Genomic DNA, 17,386 nt, shown 5'->3' on the forward strand with positions numbered 1-17,386 from the left:
GCATTGTTGTTTTCCAGTATTTTGCCTTTTAATCTATATATATATTTATATATATATATATATGTTTTATCACAAAAATCTCTAATGATCATCAACTAAGTTTTTCCATTCTAATTTTCAATTGAAAAATAATTATTTATTTTAATATACACAATATGCAGTTCAAAATATTGGATTATTGATTTTCGAGTCCTTTTTTAGCTCATCGGGGACTGTATATCTTTAAAACGTTCAAATTATTCAGTTTTCATTTATCTTCAACAGACCTTCCACTTCAGAATTAATGGATAATAGGATCTGTAAACGACTTTATTGATGAGGGAAATATTACTGTATACTCAATCTAATTTCCAAATCTAAACTGTAAGTTATAATGGGACCTACCAGACGTGCAAAATCTACTGAAAGAAATTCGAATATTTACATATAGTAAGCTATGTACCGTCTAGGCTAAGTCTACAGGGTGCATTTTAAGTACCTACTTGGCTTCGGTCGCACCCGCCTGGCGGTGACAAAGTTAGTTGCGTCTTCTCAGAAGTACACCTCCAGTTTTCACCGTTGAATTGGTCAATCAGAGAAGGTGTAAACACTTTCGGAATTTTTAAAGTACCCTCGATTGATGAATCTCAAATTTCGAACAAAATTGTAAAGAATCGCTTGATACAAAGTCAGACTCATATGGGACAAAAACAACAACACTTATCAACTTGCTCACCTCGTACACCATTGCTCATTGTACCATGACAAATATTTTTACTGGAAGCGTTCATTTTTCTGAGAGGAAAATATTGTATCATCAAAATTATTACAATCTCAATTGAATATTTTATGTTTAAATAATATATACTTTGAAAATAATTAGTAGACTGTTTTAGCTATTTTCTGTATTGCGTTTAGCTTTACTATACAAATGAATACCAATTATTCATTAGATTAGTATTAGAATACTTACCAAGATAAGTTGCTCAAAGAATAGAATAGTCTGTAGCCGGTTGCTGCTTGTCACTTAGCAACATTATACAAACAGTTCATAAAAAGTAACAGCTCAGTTTACGATTAGCATGGTTGACTTGGCTCCAGAAATTTGCCGACGAGGGATAAAACGTGTCCGTCAAGTGGTCCGAACTAAGGGGCCGACTATAGTTTCGATCAGGGTCCCAGGGGATAATAAATAGTCTTTGTAGGGTTCATGGGATGAGTTTTTATGGCTTTGTATGTATGGCTCAAAATTATGCTTTAGACCATAATATTATGGACTGGCATTCAAAATCACGTTTTGGATAGACAAATTAATATTTTTGATCTAACGCCATCTTTGTGGCTCCGGGGGTCCAGGCCGGTCCGACGGGTGGGTGGGGGAGGGGGATACATTTTATCTTGAATATTTTATCTTGAATCTTGAAATGAAGATGCTTAAAACTTGCTGAAAAGGCAGATAATCACTGATGATACTTTTTATCAATGATGGTGATGATTTAGGTAATTCTGTTATGGTTATGATCAGGGTAATATTCAAGCTGTTGTTGATTTAATTATTAAAAATAATGTACACAAATGAACATAATACTGTGCTGTTTATATTTATTTTTCGGTAAATCAATATAAACACAAAGAATATCAATCAATCTCAATAGCATAGGATAAAAAGAGGTAGTTCAGAATATTAAAATAAAATTACTTTAGCACTGATAGGTATCTTGTCAGAATAGGAATAGAAATTTCAAATGTCTGGATTGTCTTAATGCACAGGTGGGCAAAGTGCGGCCCGCGGGCTGTGCTTGAGCCCGTCAGCAATACTTTTGCAGCCGTGACAATGAAATAAAAACCCTATGTTTGCGGCCCGCCAATCAAAATTGGCTAGAAAACCACTTGTTTTCACGGCCTGACACCAAACATAAGTAAAAAGTAACATTTAAAATTAAGAATAAAGTGATGTAAAAGCAGGGCTCGTAAGTTTTTGGAAGCTCAGTGAAAACATCAAAGTTTGGGTGCGGCCCTCGGTGTTAAATCAAAAACTCACTTTGTCCCTCTGACCGATTTTTATGCCCACCAGTCTTAATGTCTAGCAGTGGCGTATCTAGAGGTCTTAAAATGGGAGTGGGGGGTTTGATGATTAATTGAGGGGCGCTAACTCGCAAAATAAGGTGATTTTAAACTATTTGACCATGATTTTTGGGAGGACAACTGGGGGAGCGCAAGTAATTTTTTAGGGGAATGTGCCCACACCCCCTAGATAAGCCACTGATGTCTAGGTTGCAAAATGTCCGCAAGAAGGGTAGGAAAAGCAAGGGTTACAAAATATCTGCCATTCTGCCAATCTGCAACATATCAAGCAACATACTCATACAATTGTACTTTTGCAAATAGACTCATTTTGATCATGCTTGCAAGAAAATATCGTCATCACAATTTATGTGATTCCAAGTTTACTATAATACTATAAATAGAATTTTTCAATTCAAACATGGAATAAATTTATATCAATTTTTTAGACTCATCAACTAGGCACAAGCTTCACCCCTTCCCCCACCCCCGAGTACCAAGACTCTTATAACTAGTCGCAAGGTTTAGATGAATTTCTTTAAAATGTGCTTAACTCTTAAAATATCATGTGTTTGTAACTACGACATCAGAGCTCATAATAAAACTGACTGTAGCTCATATATCTTTAACTATATATAGTTATTCAACTGCAATTGATCATGTTCTAAGATAAATCATATAATACAGCTCACATGATATGCAGAGATAACATGACACATGACAAAATACAGGTCACATGACATGATAAAGGCCACATTTAAACAGATAACAATGTACCTAAAATTTTGATCACGATTGCAAGAAAACATCAACATAATTTATATTTGATTCCAAGTTTACTATAATTTTTTAATCCAAACATGGAATAAATTAATTTATATCTATTTTTAAGAAGCTGCTTGATTGATAGGTGTTTCAGCAGGTGGTTTAGGTGGTCTTATTGGTCTTCTCTGCTTCTTCTTTGCTGACGGTAGTTTTTTTTCGTAAGTTTGCCTCGGCCAGTGTACATAATAGGAGAACACCCATGGACGAGTCATGCCTTGTGTCCGTCGAACGCTGTTCAAATGCGCAAAGCGTTGAACATTCGCATCTCGTCTCCTCATCGCCCAAATTCGCTTGCCTTCCAGTTTCTTAAGAACCCTTGCTCGAGCTTCATCTTCTATTCTTTTAATCTATAAGTAAAGAAAATGAGTAAAGTACTGTAAAAAATGGGACAAAAAACTATTGGCACTATGCTGATAATTATTATTACCTCATATATTAATTTATATACTCTTCTCTACTCAGCTGTTCAGGATTTAACTCTATGGACACTTAATGGTAAACACTCAAATTTTTATTGTACCTGCAAAATACGTTGTCTTTCAATATCTAACAACCTCTCTTCCTCTAGTTCTTGTAACCTTCTCCGTTCTGCTTCCTCTTCCTGCTTACGCTGTTCTTCCAGTCTACATAAATAAATACATCAAGTTAATACCAAATAAACATAGAACTAGAATATATGTAAGCAATCTGCTTTGGGTGACTTCAAATGCAAATATTTGGATATGTGTTCAAAACAATTACATTAAATTATTCTTATAAAGAGTATATTCACTTAAGAACAGCCTTAAATGTATAGTATAATATTGTATAGGTGTACAATTTTTTGTGGTTTTTACTTTACGATTATTGTATATTGTAAATTACTGGAATTTTATATGTTTTACATAATATCTAATGTAAGAAGACAAAAAAAAAAGTGGGTTACCCTCCCCACCCACTTCAAAAAACAAAAGGAAAAAGAACAGCCTTAAATGAATGCTAACCTGAGTTGTTCCTCTGCATCCTTTTGTCTCTGTGCTTCAAGAGCTGCTGCTTTCATCCTTTGTTCGGCTTCTTCTCGTTCTCGCACAAGGCGAGCGAGGGCCTCCTCTTCAGCCTGTGAAGGTAATTTGGAAATTAAGTATTTAAACTCTTCTAAGGCAGCGAGTGCTAGTTTATTTTTATAACGAATGAACAATACATAACAATAGGAATGTCATCTCTTAGTGGCAGATCTAGGGGCATGGGGAGAGCGACTAATTTGAGCAACTTTAATAACTTTGAATAAAAGTCATTTTTTAGGTGTACAAACAATTAACAAAATACTATAACATTTATAGTATAGTATTAATTGTACAAACAACTAATAAAATACTATAAATGTTATATATAACTTGTACATTATGATCATATATCACATATCTAATATGTAGAAAAATTATTGTTAATATCATACTCAAGGGCAAAAGATAATGAGACTTTTAGACACAATCCTTTGAAGGCCAATTTAATTCTGCTACCCCATCTTCCACTAAACTCCATATGAATATAAAGATACCTACTTCCTTTTCAAGTTCCCTTATTCTTTCTTCCTCTTCTTCCATTTTTCTTTTCTCTTCTTCTTCTTGTCTCTCCATCTCTTCCCTCTCTTCCCGTTCCTTCTCTTCTCTCTCCCACTCCATTTCTCTTTCAAGTTCTTTCTGTCGTCTAATATCCTCAACTGAAGCCAATTTTTCTTTCATTTCTTGTTCCCTCTTTCTTGCAGCTTCCTCCTACAAATACAGATAAAAATGCATACATTATTTATATGACCATTGATAGGTTATAAGAAAAATTTTAATTAATTTTTACATGTCAAACTTACCATTTTCTTCCTTTGTTCTCGTTGCCTATTTCTCTCCTCTTTCTTTCTATCCATTTCTGCCTTCCTTTTAGCTTCTCTTTCTTCTCTTGCTTGTTTTCGTGATTCTAGAAGCATCAGTCTAGCCTGCTCCTCAGCTTCCCTTGCAGCCTCTGCTTCCCTCTCTGCGTCTTGAATTTCTTCCTCCATTTCCTGCAAATCAAAGAGATCCTTCTTTACCAACCTTTCATCGGAATTTTTCTTCCTTACACTGGGTAAAAATGTATCTACTGTTCTCCTACAAGCCCAGTCACACTTCATAGATTAAGTCTCATAATGAGGTTTAGAGAGTGTAGTTGTTTTAAAATCCTGCTGTCAAGGGAATTATTTAACTTTGGGATTGGAAGACAAGCATCTTAACTACAAAGCTAATCAACTCCAATTCATCAGATTACTTACTATCTTCTTTCTTCTGGCTGCTTCTTCTGCCATCATCTTCTCTTTTTCAGCTGCTTTCTTCATTGCCTTCATTGCTTTTGCTTCTTCCTCTTTCAACTATGAAAAAATAAAGACTGAATTACGTATTATAATTCTCATATACCTTTATAGGTTGAATAATTTTATTTAGGTGGAATGATGTGGCATTTGGGTCTGACTGCTTGGTTATGTTTTTGGGAAAAGGCACTTCATCCACATCGGCTCTCTCCACCTAGGAGTATAATGGACCTTTCTGGAGTGGCAATCTGACCAATCAGAGCAGGGCCAGGGATATGCACAGGTCTCACTAACACATGCATTGTCCAACATGTGCACATGTGTTTGCAAATATTTTTACACTGTTGTTTTGTGGGATCGTAGCAACAGTTCCAAGTGGCAGGGTTTAGCAGAACGGTCCATTGAGTCCCTATGCTCCAATTAGTAGCTGCAACATTATACACCATTCCCCCTGGAATTTGAGTATTGGGGTAAAAATATGAAGTGTATAAAATCATTGGAAGGCTTACTAAAGCCCCGTCCAAACTATCAAATTTTCTTTGACAAAAACTGTTGTATGTCCATATATAGTCATGATGTGCCCATATATAGTCATGATGTGCCAATATATAGTCATGATGTGCCCATATATAGTCATGATGTGCCCATATATAGTCATGATGTCTTCATGACCATATTTAGGAATGCATGCTTTTGCCCAAATCTAATTTTATAGACTGGACAGGGCTTAAACTTGTACATAAAATTATTGATCATATATTACAGGGTAAAAAAAATTCACTCACCCTTCTCTCTTTCCTTTTTAATTCTCTCAATTCCTCTCGCTCTTTCAGAATCTGTTTCTTGCTCTTCTTCTTGCCTTTACTGATTTTTTTAACTTCCTTCGCGATGGTTTCATCATCAGTATCTAAATTGATTTCAGTATTTTCTGCAAGAATGAATACATTTTACATTTATTGCATTATATTCAGATATACTCTCATTATTCAGCTATTTATTTATTTATTTAAAACCATGTTTTGAGTGGGCGACCCTTACAGTGTAAATCTGATGTTCAGGGGCCTTCAAAACATAACAAATAAATTCAATATTTAAACAAATTAACAATAACATATTTACATCAACAATTTAATTTTTTATTCAACTTTATTTTCCGTGGTGACCCAAAACAGCAGAATGCTAAGGATCGTGGGGCCTTCACATAGTTCATAAAATCACAACAATCACAAAATCAATCTAGAAATAAATAAAAAGAGAGTACTAAAAAAATACTGCTATCCAGATCGATAAACTATTACTCATTGTAATGTGAATAGTATGTAAAGTAATTTGTATATTTTTGCTATTTTATCACGATATGAAAAAAAAATGTTTATATGTTTTAGAATTCAATGTCTATATACTTTTAATACATTAATAACAATAGACTATGAAGCTGTTTAACCATTTTTATCTTATTACTTTTTCCCCAGATGTTCTCTAAATGGAAAGGCAATTCTGCAGTGTTGTTACTGAACATTAAATGAACCTTGGATCTTAAAGGTCTATAAAGAAAAAGTGGTAAAATTGTTCATGCTTCATACCTTGTTGATTATCTAACCCCACTTCTGTTTCTACCTTTCCAGACTTCAAATTATCAGTTGATGAGGTGGCACCAGCCCCTTCCTCCGAAATCTCAATCAACCCATGCTCTTTCAAATCCTTTTCCAACTGAAAATAAAGAAAAAATTAATATTGGAACTTGAGTAATTTAACCATTTAATAATTGCAATAAACAACTGTAATGTGAATAATCAACACCAAAATTCAAGAAAACAATGTAATATTCCCCTGAAAAATAGTACTTTATTGCCCTGTCGTGTGATGTGCAAACTCTAGGTCCCACTTAAAATCGCACTGACGGTAAAGTTGACTGCTACCTCTATCACAAGATTGGCCCTTGACAGCGCCACGAATCAGCGAGTAGACGATAAGCAATGGAGGCTGGTGAATTACTTCTTGATGAATCCAATAGCAAAACCAAAGACAAATTAAATATGTCTTTTCAATATTTGCAAGACGATGGGCGCTGAGCAAGAGCTAGACACACTCTTTGATCGTCTAAACTACTAATAGGCCTCATAGCCGCCTAGCCTAGGCTAGGAAGTAATTTCTTTTTTAGGCCTTGTAGAGTCTATGTATGAGGTATATAAAACAAATATTGACTACTCTAGATTCGGGGAACGGTGAAATTTAATGCCCTGAAGCCCAAGATAGGCTACGGTCTCCACATCACCTCAGGGCAATAGATTTCACCATTCCCCTCATGAGCAGTCAATATACTATATCAATGCTATATCAATCAATACTGTATCATATCAATGCTATATCAATGCTATAATCAATGCTATATCAATACACAGATGTGTGTATGCTACCAACCTCCTCCTGAATCATCTTTTCAATTTCATCGGCGCCTGGTTCATCATAAGTTTCCTTCACTAGACCGTCATTAAACTGAGGTCCTCCAATCACTTTTTTCTTTGTCACATTACCTCTTGATTTCTTTAAAAATAGACAACAGTTTAAAGATTTTATAAGTTTATTGATCTTCATAAATAAAAAATACAAAGAAAATCACGTCACTCAGCATTTCAAATTTAAATACCTATTTAAAATTGTTCAGTAAAAAAATATAAAATTTACACAAATTTTTTAGTTGTAATGATTCCATTGTTCAATATGGCTTAAGATATCCTGAAACCATGTATAAATCCAAAAAGAAAAAGATGGAGTGTCACAGACACCCACATCGATTTCGATAGGGCATGGCAATCAATAATCAATAAGGCAACAAATAAATTCTTCCTACAAAATTTATTGCAGTTAACTTACAGGTTTTCTTGTGGTGGCTTTCAAGGGGCCTGAATCTACGTTTTTCATTGGTGCTACATCTGGTTCCATCTTAGGTAGCGCTCCAGCATGGATTGGTATCACAGCCTTGTTTACCTTTGCAGCTGGAGAAGTTTGGGGTAGTGGTGCCTTCATGATTGGTGGTTTTGGAGTCATTCCAACTGTCTGTTTTGTGTGTACTGGGTTTATCTGCATGGGTGATGAGACCTTTGGTGAAGATACCCTTGGAGGTGGGGGCTTTGGCTCTGGTGAAGATATTTTCTGAGGGGGTGTGATCTCTGGAAATTTCTCCACTTGCTGTGACTGTTTTTCTTCTTTAACGGAAGGTGCCTCCATTTTGGCATTATTGAACAGTGGTGTTTCTTTATTAGAAACACCATTTGATGCAAGAGGTGCTAATGATGATTGTAAAGGTTTTAGAGGTTGCATTGAAAGTTCAGATCCTTCAGTTAGAATAGGCGCCGATTGTACAGATTGTTTATCTTTAGTTTTGCTGAGAGTTACTTCTGAAATAATAATAATATAAATAACAAAAGTTTAAACAAAATAAATTAATATAAAAACAGATGCATAACAGCATTGGGATAACCAATACAAATAAAACAAAGGAAAATATTATTTTTAATATAAGTTTATTAAAAATATTATAATCACACTAATCACAATTTTTTTTTTATAATCACACATGATTCTGTTATTAGAAAGCACATAACAATGTTTTAATATCCAACCTTTTGGTGTTGAACTTTCTTCAATAATTCCTGTAGAACTTTTGGGGTGAGTTTCCACTTGACCAGGGTCTACAACATGTTCACCATCTCTTGTATCATGCTGCAGCGACTCCACCGCATCCAATACTAATCCATCTATATGAAATTCAAATTTATATCTTATTTACAGAGAACGTAATTAAGCATTGAAGAAGCCATATTGAAAGGCATCATTAACTGCATGCTGTTGATTTTGCTAAGAATTAGTACACATTTATCAATGCTACTAATTTGCATAATGAATGCACAGCCACAATCAACGAGAACACATGTTTGTTTAATCGTCATGGAGACCATTTTTGAGAAGCTAAATAAAGACAATTCGTCAGAAATCTATTTCTAGCAAAGTTAAAGTAAAACTACTGTGTTTTGAAGGCTTCATTTTAACTAAATATATTAAATTAATAATAATAATAACAAAATATATATCCATATTTGGTAATGCAATAATGTTGTGAAATGTTGCAGTGTAAAAACAATGGCATGCGCACTTGTTTGCAAATAACTCAAGAGTAAATGTTAAATCAACAGGGTGGGATCTATCAAAATACAACTATTTATAACATTAACTCTCTTAATTGTTTAGATAAACTGCTTTGGACAACAGAATACACTCATACGTAATAGGAATGATGAGAACTTTGACTATGATAATTAAAAACTGAATGCACATAATATGTTTACACTTGCTACACAAATATGCATTAGTACAATTATTGCATATATTCCAAACCAAAAGATTGTAATAATGTTTACCGACTTCAATGCAAAACCTACTGTTTACTTGAAATGACAAAACAGAAATACAACTTATATTATCCTACCACAACAATACAGTATACTAATTAAATCTGTAATAATACAAACCAATCTGTTGCTACGGAAAAGTCACAGATCCCTTCACTTATTGTTTATAAATGATGCTACATTATATGTCTACCACAATCTACCATAATTTTTTAACAAAAACAAATTACTGTAAATAATGTAAATACATGTATTCTAATATCATTGCATTCACTCACCCAATGCAGACTTTCTCACAATGGTAATTTTTAAATTAAAATGGAAATGATGTAAACAAATATACATATTCAACATATAATACAATTATGATCTACAGTACTATACACACCTATATTTTGTAATTGTTCATTGTTAAAATCAACACTTGATTCAACATTTGAGGTGCAGCTAGCTGGACGATGCAATGACCTGACGCTGTAATGAGATGATCCAGCAGTCTGTGGTCTTGATACCTGCAAAAATAATAATAATGACAATGATAATGATATAAGGATGTCTTTATTTAGCATATTAAATTGAATCAAGCTATATATTTTTAAAGAAATACCAGAACAGGACAATAACAATTTGATATTTTAAAGTACAAATTTCAATAAAGGATCAAATGTTTAATTTATTCCTTGAGTTTGTTATAAAAAATATGTTTTAATTAATCTTAATGTATCTAATGTAGTCAAAATTAAAGTAACAATATAAGGGACTATATTCCAATGGAGAATACAGGGGAAGAATAGGTCATTTGGTCTAGTTTTGAGTCATTTAGCAAGAAATTAAATGAGATAGAACAGAACCAAGATGACAGATTCAAAATCTGTATAAATAATAAATAATTTTAATGTTTATAGGGGGCTGCAATAAAACTTCGATCTTACTTTATGGATGAATGTGAAATGACTTACCACTGCTCCTAAAGCAGCAACAGAATTGTCTGCATCATCATCATCATCATTTCCTATTAATTGTTCCATCTCAGCTGAACCTATAGCGGGTGTAGCTGATTGCAGGGTTCCATTACCATTTTCTTCAGCATCCTCTTCTATTCCTTCTTTTTCCATCTCCAACTCTCCCTCGCATTTGCTTGGAATTTTGCTTAATTCTGCTGAGAATTTAACAAGAAAACAATGGATTCAGAAATTAAATTAAAGGAGAATGCAAAATGGTGATTTAAAATACATACACTATTATTATTTGTTTACCAATTTAATAAAAATAAGTAGCTTACTGTACCTGTATCATCAAATTCTGACAACACTCCATTCTCCATTTTCAGACTTGATCTCCTCGAGGTGTTTGCATCTGGTGTCTTTGTCCTCTGTGCAGATGACCTTCTTGATCTTCGGGACAATTGACTGCTGCGACCATCCTGATGTTGCATAAGATCAACAAATTCATCTTCATCATCATCATCCATTACGACAGATGAGAGAAGACTACACCTTCTTCTGCCAACATGTGAAGTGGCATCAACACAGTTATTGTCTTCAAAATACTGCTGTTCAGTTTCATCACCCAATTCCTTGATGACACAATCTTCAAAGATTTCAGCATCATGAGCGGCATCACCACTTCCATTTGTAGCCCTACTATGAGGTCGGCTGTCTGCCGTCATTGAAGTTACTGACTGGAAGGACTTTACTGATTGTTGTCTAAGCAACATCCGACCTCCACTGTCATATGTATCCTCCATCTCACTTTCCATAATTTTACTGTCATCATCCTCAAAACCAGAAGCAGTGCGTGGAATAGCAATAGGTCTTCCAAGGTAATTAGTTGATTTGAGTGATGCTGTGAGTCTGGCACAAGATAAAGGAGTGGATGTTCTTGAAGAGGTCATTGAACTATAAATCAGAATAATACATTTTGTCAATTATTTTTGTCTACAATATTTTACACTTAAAAATAACAATCATTGTAAGAAAGAAACACTGATATGTATATGATTTAGCTGTATTTGTTGAAGCACTCCAATTTAGGGGAGGAGGTTCTGGAATGCATTTCTTACAAATTCTTTCTCTGATGGAAACACAAAAGAATGTCTTGTGAACCTACCGACCACTTCCTAACCTAGACTTCCTTTCTCCTGCTGCCAACGTCAAAGGCATGTGCATCATCTCAGCTGCTCTCTGACTTCTCTCTGAACCTTGTGTTGTTGATTGATGTGAAAACGTTTCCCTAAATTGAAGACTTTTTTCAGGAGTTGATGTTGATGCACACGAGATGGATTCCACAAGACGGTTTGCATCCGCAGTGATCAAACCAGGCTGTAGAAAACAAGACCTTCAATTAGGACATTAGATTTACCTTTAAAGCTCTGTCTGCATTATTAAGTCTTATGTAACAAAATTCTGTGACTGCCAATATATAGGCATGATGATGTCATATCATACCCAAAACCCATATATGGGTAAATCACAAGTATTTATCACATAAAACTTGAGAATGAACAGAGCTAATTTTTAATTGTTTATTTATATTTTGAGAAAAAAATAATTTGTTCCGCCTTCTGTTTAATAAACATTCAAAGTTACAAATTAAAAAACAAAATATATTAATGTGTAACAACAATAGAATAATGCATATTTCCCAAATAATATATTTGATTAACATTTCATAAAATATGATATGAACATACATAACAATTTATCTTCGAAATGAGCGTAATTGCTGTGATGATTAAAAACATACCTTTCCATTCGAATCATCCTGTTTGTAATGGTGATTATTGTCCATGTTGTCAAGTGCTTCATTCAATTCTTCGGCAGCTTCGGTGGAAGTCAGAGAATAGGCTGAGTTACATCGAGTTAAATTCCTCACACTGCAAAAAAACAATAATTAGATAAAATAGGAAATCAACATACTGTACAAAACATGATTAAACATGGTTCAAGGCCTATCAGCTGATTATGCAGGAGATTATTAGTACAGATAAAAAAGGGAAAATATGAGGAAACACCTTTGCCTTCTTTATTAACATATACAAAAAGGATTTTTTTTTCTCAAAATGAATGTAATTAATTACTTTTTAGATTAATTAAAAGCATAAATCATACAACTAGATCTTGGTTCTGTATATATTTTTAATTACATTTAAATTTATGGCAAACCCAAGAAGAATGAAAATACAGCATTAGCAATAAGGAGTTTTAAAAATAGATCGTTCCAGTTAAATTCAACCCTCTACAAATGATGAAATCAAAATTACATTGATAAGAGTAAAATAAATCATCATAAACATAAAGAAAAAAGAAACAAATGGAATGTCAGAGACAGAGTGAACACTATTAATAATTTTTGCAAAGCTGTTTATTCTCATCTGCAGTGAAATTTGGCAAGTACTTGGAAATGCAAAAACTGTGAAAAAAATATAAATTTTTCATGTTTACTCTTGTGGTGGGCTTTAAATATAACAAATATCAAAATTAGGTTTTTGTAAAACTATAAATAAATGCGTTTCAGTTAACATATCTCACTTACACAGCTCTTGTCTGCATATCATGAAGGTAGAAGTTGAAATCAGCTCCAGGTTGTACACGGTAATCAAAGCATTCTTCCCCTTCCTCATCACGAATAAATCGCATACATGTCTTGTGAAATTGCTGACTTGCTACACTATCAAGATCATCATCCTCCCACTTAAATTAAAACAAAGTCTATTAATGTTAGTCGTAGGATGATATGAACATTGTTCCAACACCACATAAAATAGAATTACCTTTCCTGGAAGGGGGATAATTTCTATGTAGGCACTACTAATATTTTACAGAATGTTTTTAATGATATACTTTTTACCAGTATTTATAACATAACTGTGAAGAAGAGAAATCTCATGATGTATTTTTATTTATATCTATGCCAATAAAAGAATATGTATTTGTAAAACAAAATTTAAAATAAGAAATTATAACCATTACAAAATATATTATAATAATAAAAAATAAAATATCAATTAAATCCTCTAACACCATTTTCTATACACTTCAATAGTAACAACTTGTAAGTTTATGTTTTATATTTCGATTTTGAAAAATAGGTTAATAAATAAACCAGGCCTCTAAGCAAAAGATCAAAAATAAAAACCAAGATGCCAACACATTATACTGGTTGGTGATTGATACTAAATTAGTTTACATTAACACTACTGATGATTTGACTTAGATAAGGGACCATTAATGAAGGTACTAAGAATATTAAACACAATTCTTTTCTTACCGTAGGTTCTCCATATTGCAAAACAGAAGAACATAATTTCCCAATAGTTCCCAGTGACAGTGACAAGTTACTAATGTCTTTTTTGGTTTTATAATTAGGTGAAAAACATCTGCCTTCTTTGGTAAAATTGATTGCTGAGGGAGCTGTGAATAGCACCATTGCCCCTTTCCTAGTTACAAATGTCTTTGGTAATTGCAGCTCTCCATCTGCTTTGATAGCAAACCTTTTATTAGTGCCTGGAGCACTTCTAGTTCTTAAATGATTATTTACAGATCTGTGATTTGTTCGAAATTCGGGACGAGACTTCCATCGCTGTGATCGTCCAGATTGTTCGCGGGATGGCTGCGTCATCGGCACTTTGGATTGAATTTCCTCTGCAATTGTTGGTGGATCATTGTGGTTACGATTTTTTGCCGATTTGATCCTTTCTGCTTCTGCAAGGATTGTCTTAATGACCTCATGGTTGGCTTTGGTACGGATTGGAAACTTAACTGTTTTCTCTTTGTAGAATGGCTGATGTTCACTACTCAAGTATTGTGGTAATATAGGCGTGGCAATATCCTGAAACAAGACCATCAGTATATCAAATACACTACACAGAAGACGATGGGCAGCCATTGCTACCAGGCATATACAGGTGGTACACAAACATGCTTATCGATCAACTTCCACATTGAGAACAGCATTAGATAGTTTTCGCCGCACAGCGTTAACCTTAATGTTAACAGAAGACATCATAATTTATTCATCTTGCGTTGCGGAGTACGTTAATTTCAGAATTTCACGTGCTCGATGTACGTTAGTTACGGGTTTGCTCATGCGTATTCTGATTTCTTTACAAAAGGGGCATATTTATCGCATTGCATGTTGGGTACCAACGTTAAAGTTAAGGTTAACGTCGTGCAGCGAAAACTACCTATTATATGCTCCAAAACTGTTCATGCCAAAGTAATGATCTAAAAAATCACCATAATATCCTCAACATAGCCTTTACTTCTCGAATCAGTTATCTTACCTTTAAATAGCTTTGTTTTTCCTGTTCTAAGTCACCATTCCACGACCCATAACCTCTAGCCAAGGTGCTTAACCGAGGCATGGTGGTACTGTAGATGCTACTTAGCGGTCTAAGCAGATACAGTAGAGTACCTTCCAGTTACATCATGGACATTCAGTATTGTAATACTCTGAATGAAGACAATGAATAAGTGATATAATCTGATTACAGTAATCCATAATTAAACCAACATAATGCAATGACATAAGGCGGATAAGAGCCATGCGAAGATCATCACTGCAAGTCAGATATCATAATAATTAGGTACAAATGTAATAAATGAATAAAAAAAATTAATTATCTATTCATTTACAGAAAAACATTTATAAAATGTTTGGCAGATATTAAAAAGGTAACATGTAACTCAGTGCACCATAGGTTTCTACTAAACTTACTGGAATCATTAAAATTCAATAAATGTTAATGACAAACAACAATATATTAATTAATGAAATCAGGCCTAAGCTAAGTCCTAGAAAGACTATACGTTAAAGATCATTATAGAAAAAAAGGTCAAGGTAATGAGAACAATAATTTTCACTAGATGTGTAAAAAAACAGACAACAAAATGACAAATGACTACATTCTACAAGTCTACAAGGTCAACTAAGTCTAAGACCCAATAGTGATTGACAACTGTCCAGATGACAGATGTGTAAAAATAAAATCAAATACAATTAGGTGAGATTTTTTTATACCTTGTTTAGCGAACCCGCCGACTGCAAATATTGATGATTTCGAATAAAAATAAAATTTTATTTTTGCCAATTAGCGCACCTGACACCACAAAAAAGTGGAAATTTCAGAAAAATACAGCCAAGACAGATGGGAAATGCCAATTGATTCGATCCAAGAGAGGATGAAGTATAAATAAAAGTTTTTCTTTATTTTTATTATGCCCTCCGCTGCCTTGAAATCTCTAAAGATAAGATATGTATATTTCTTCCTATTAATTATATAAATTTGAAGCATTTAACCATCCTATTTTACATTCTCCAATAAAATTTTATTTTTATTTTCTCCTCCGTCTGGATGATGTTTTTGGCAAAACTATTTGCTAAATAAGAAAACAACATTTTATTTTTATTCCGCCTGCCTCCGATGATCTTTAAAAAAAAAAGGCCTACACGAATCAAGGAATAAAAAAAGTATCACCTTTAAGATAAGAAAAAAACCTTTGATTTGATTGAGCCATTTTGAGCCTTTTTTCCATTTCATTCACATCCAACAGCAAGTAGGCCTAGGCCTATCTCCCTAATTACAGGATGGTCGATCAGTATCAGATAATAACAGCTTTGGGCCTAGGCCAGAAAGGAAGCCTAGGCCTACCTAGGTCTAGGATAACAGAGCCACAATATAACCAGGCCCTAGGCATTGCCCAGCCTTGGAGTAGTCTTAGAAAAAGTCCTCATCCATACTACTAGGCCTAGCTATTTTCTATGTAGCCTAGCCGGCCCTAGCCTAGGCCCTAGCTACGCAAGGCCTAGCCTAGGCCCTGTCTCTAACTGTAGAAATCATGTATTCAAATTTCTCATTGATTGAACTTACACTTGATAAACTTATTGAACCAGTAAGAAAAACTCATCAAAACTTCTAATTATTTTCTTCTCTCTGCCTGCAAGTCAGTCGAGTGTAAATTTAGTTGACAAGTGTCCTGGTAACAAATTAGGATTACTACATTTTATGAAAGGGGGTTTATAAAAATTGGCTAGGCCTAGGCTAAACCTATATATCAGATAATCTATACAAAAATAACTTAATAGAATATAACTATAAAGAATAAGAAATTATAACTCATATTTGCTGATTAAACATCATAATTAAGAATGCAAACTATTATAAATCTAATCAATTCTAAAATATTCTGCTCCCGCTGACGGTACGATTCGGTCGTCCTTTTCAAGCAAATTCAACCTTTGACCCAGTTCAGGTAATTTTTCTCTCAGGATAAAACAAGAGATTCAGAATGGTAAGTTCGAAGTATCCACTTAAATCACCTTTAATCGTACCTTTTTTTCTATTACTGATATTTGCCATATAACATTTGAAAACTTTACAGTGACTATAATTTTTTTTAATTTATGTTTACATGTGAAAATTAGCTAATAAATGCAAGGATTACCGGTACCCATAGTCAAGTAAGATCGACTGCTTACGTGGCGTCCAGCTGCTGAGTTGTTCATGATGCCTGGTCTAAGCCTAGCTAGGGTAGAAGCCTAGGGCTATTTCTACTACTACCCCAAGCCTGGCTTATTTTTTTCTCAACTAACCTGTTTCTTAAAGTTAATGAGTATAGAGCACCACCAAGCATTAGGCTAAGCCTAGCCTCTTCTATTCGTATTTGCAAAGGATGAAATCATAATTAGACCTAGGCCTAGTTGTTAGTAGTACTACCTAGAGGCCTACCTACTAAGCCTCCTACTACTTAGTACTAGCCCTCTCTCTACTCCATACTGTTACTAGGAGCAAGTA

At 34.0% G+C, this 17,386-nt stretch overlaps 2 protein-coding genes across 4 annotated transcripts in view; both read right to left on the reverse strand.

The window, feature by feature from the left end:
• Positions 1-739, reverse strand: part of LOC117105079 (F-box/WD repeat-containing protein pof1-like) — a 9,598-nt gene extending 8,859 nt beyond the window's left edge. Inside the window, exon 1 of one of the 3 annotated variants that reach the window (XM_033246104.1) lies at positions 704-739. The gene's annotated coding sequence lies outside the window, so the exon portion shown is untranslated. Of the gene's footprint in view, positions 1-478 lie in introns of all 3 variants that reach the window. The other 2 variants (XM_033246102.1, XM_033246103.1) reach the window with 2 other exon arrangements.
• Positions 740-1,564: 825 nt separating this feature from the next.
• LOC117104981 (titin homolog) lies at positions 1,565-16,569 on the reverse strand. Its single transcript, XM_033245960.1, has 20 exons — positions 16,463-16,569; positions 14,876-15,044; positions 13,861-14,421; positions 13,126-13,283; positions 12,337-12,466; positions 11,701-11,912; positions 10,879-11,489; positions 10,551-10,750; positions 9,980-10,103; positions 8,806-8,940; positions 8,057-8,580; positions 7,604-7,726; positions 6,766-6,892; positions 5,968-6,110; positions 5,147-5,242; positions 4,712-4,900; positions 4,410-4,619; positions 3,852-3,964; positions 3,389-3,491; positions 1,565-3,215 (listed from the first exon to the last, which is right to left on the reverse strand). Exons 2-20 carry the CDS (start codon positions 14,954-14,956, stop codon positions 2,931-2,933), a joined length of 4,125 nt encoding a protein of 1,374 aa, XP_033101851.1. The 5' UTR covers positions 14,957-15,044; positions 16,463-16,569; the 3' UTR covers positions 1,565-2,930.
• Positions 16,570-17,386: the final 817 nt, after the last annotated feature.

Source organism: Anneissia japonica, unplaced genomic scaffold (genome assembly GCF_011630105.1).
Source record: "Anneissia japonica isolate Jap-2015-1 unplaced genomic scaffold, ASM1163010v1 scaffold287834_len5846547_cov211, whole genome shotgun sequence".
NCBI lineage: Eukaryota > Metazoa > Echinodermata > Crinoidea > Comatulida > Comatulidae > Anneissia > Anneissia japonica.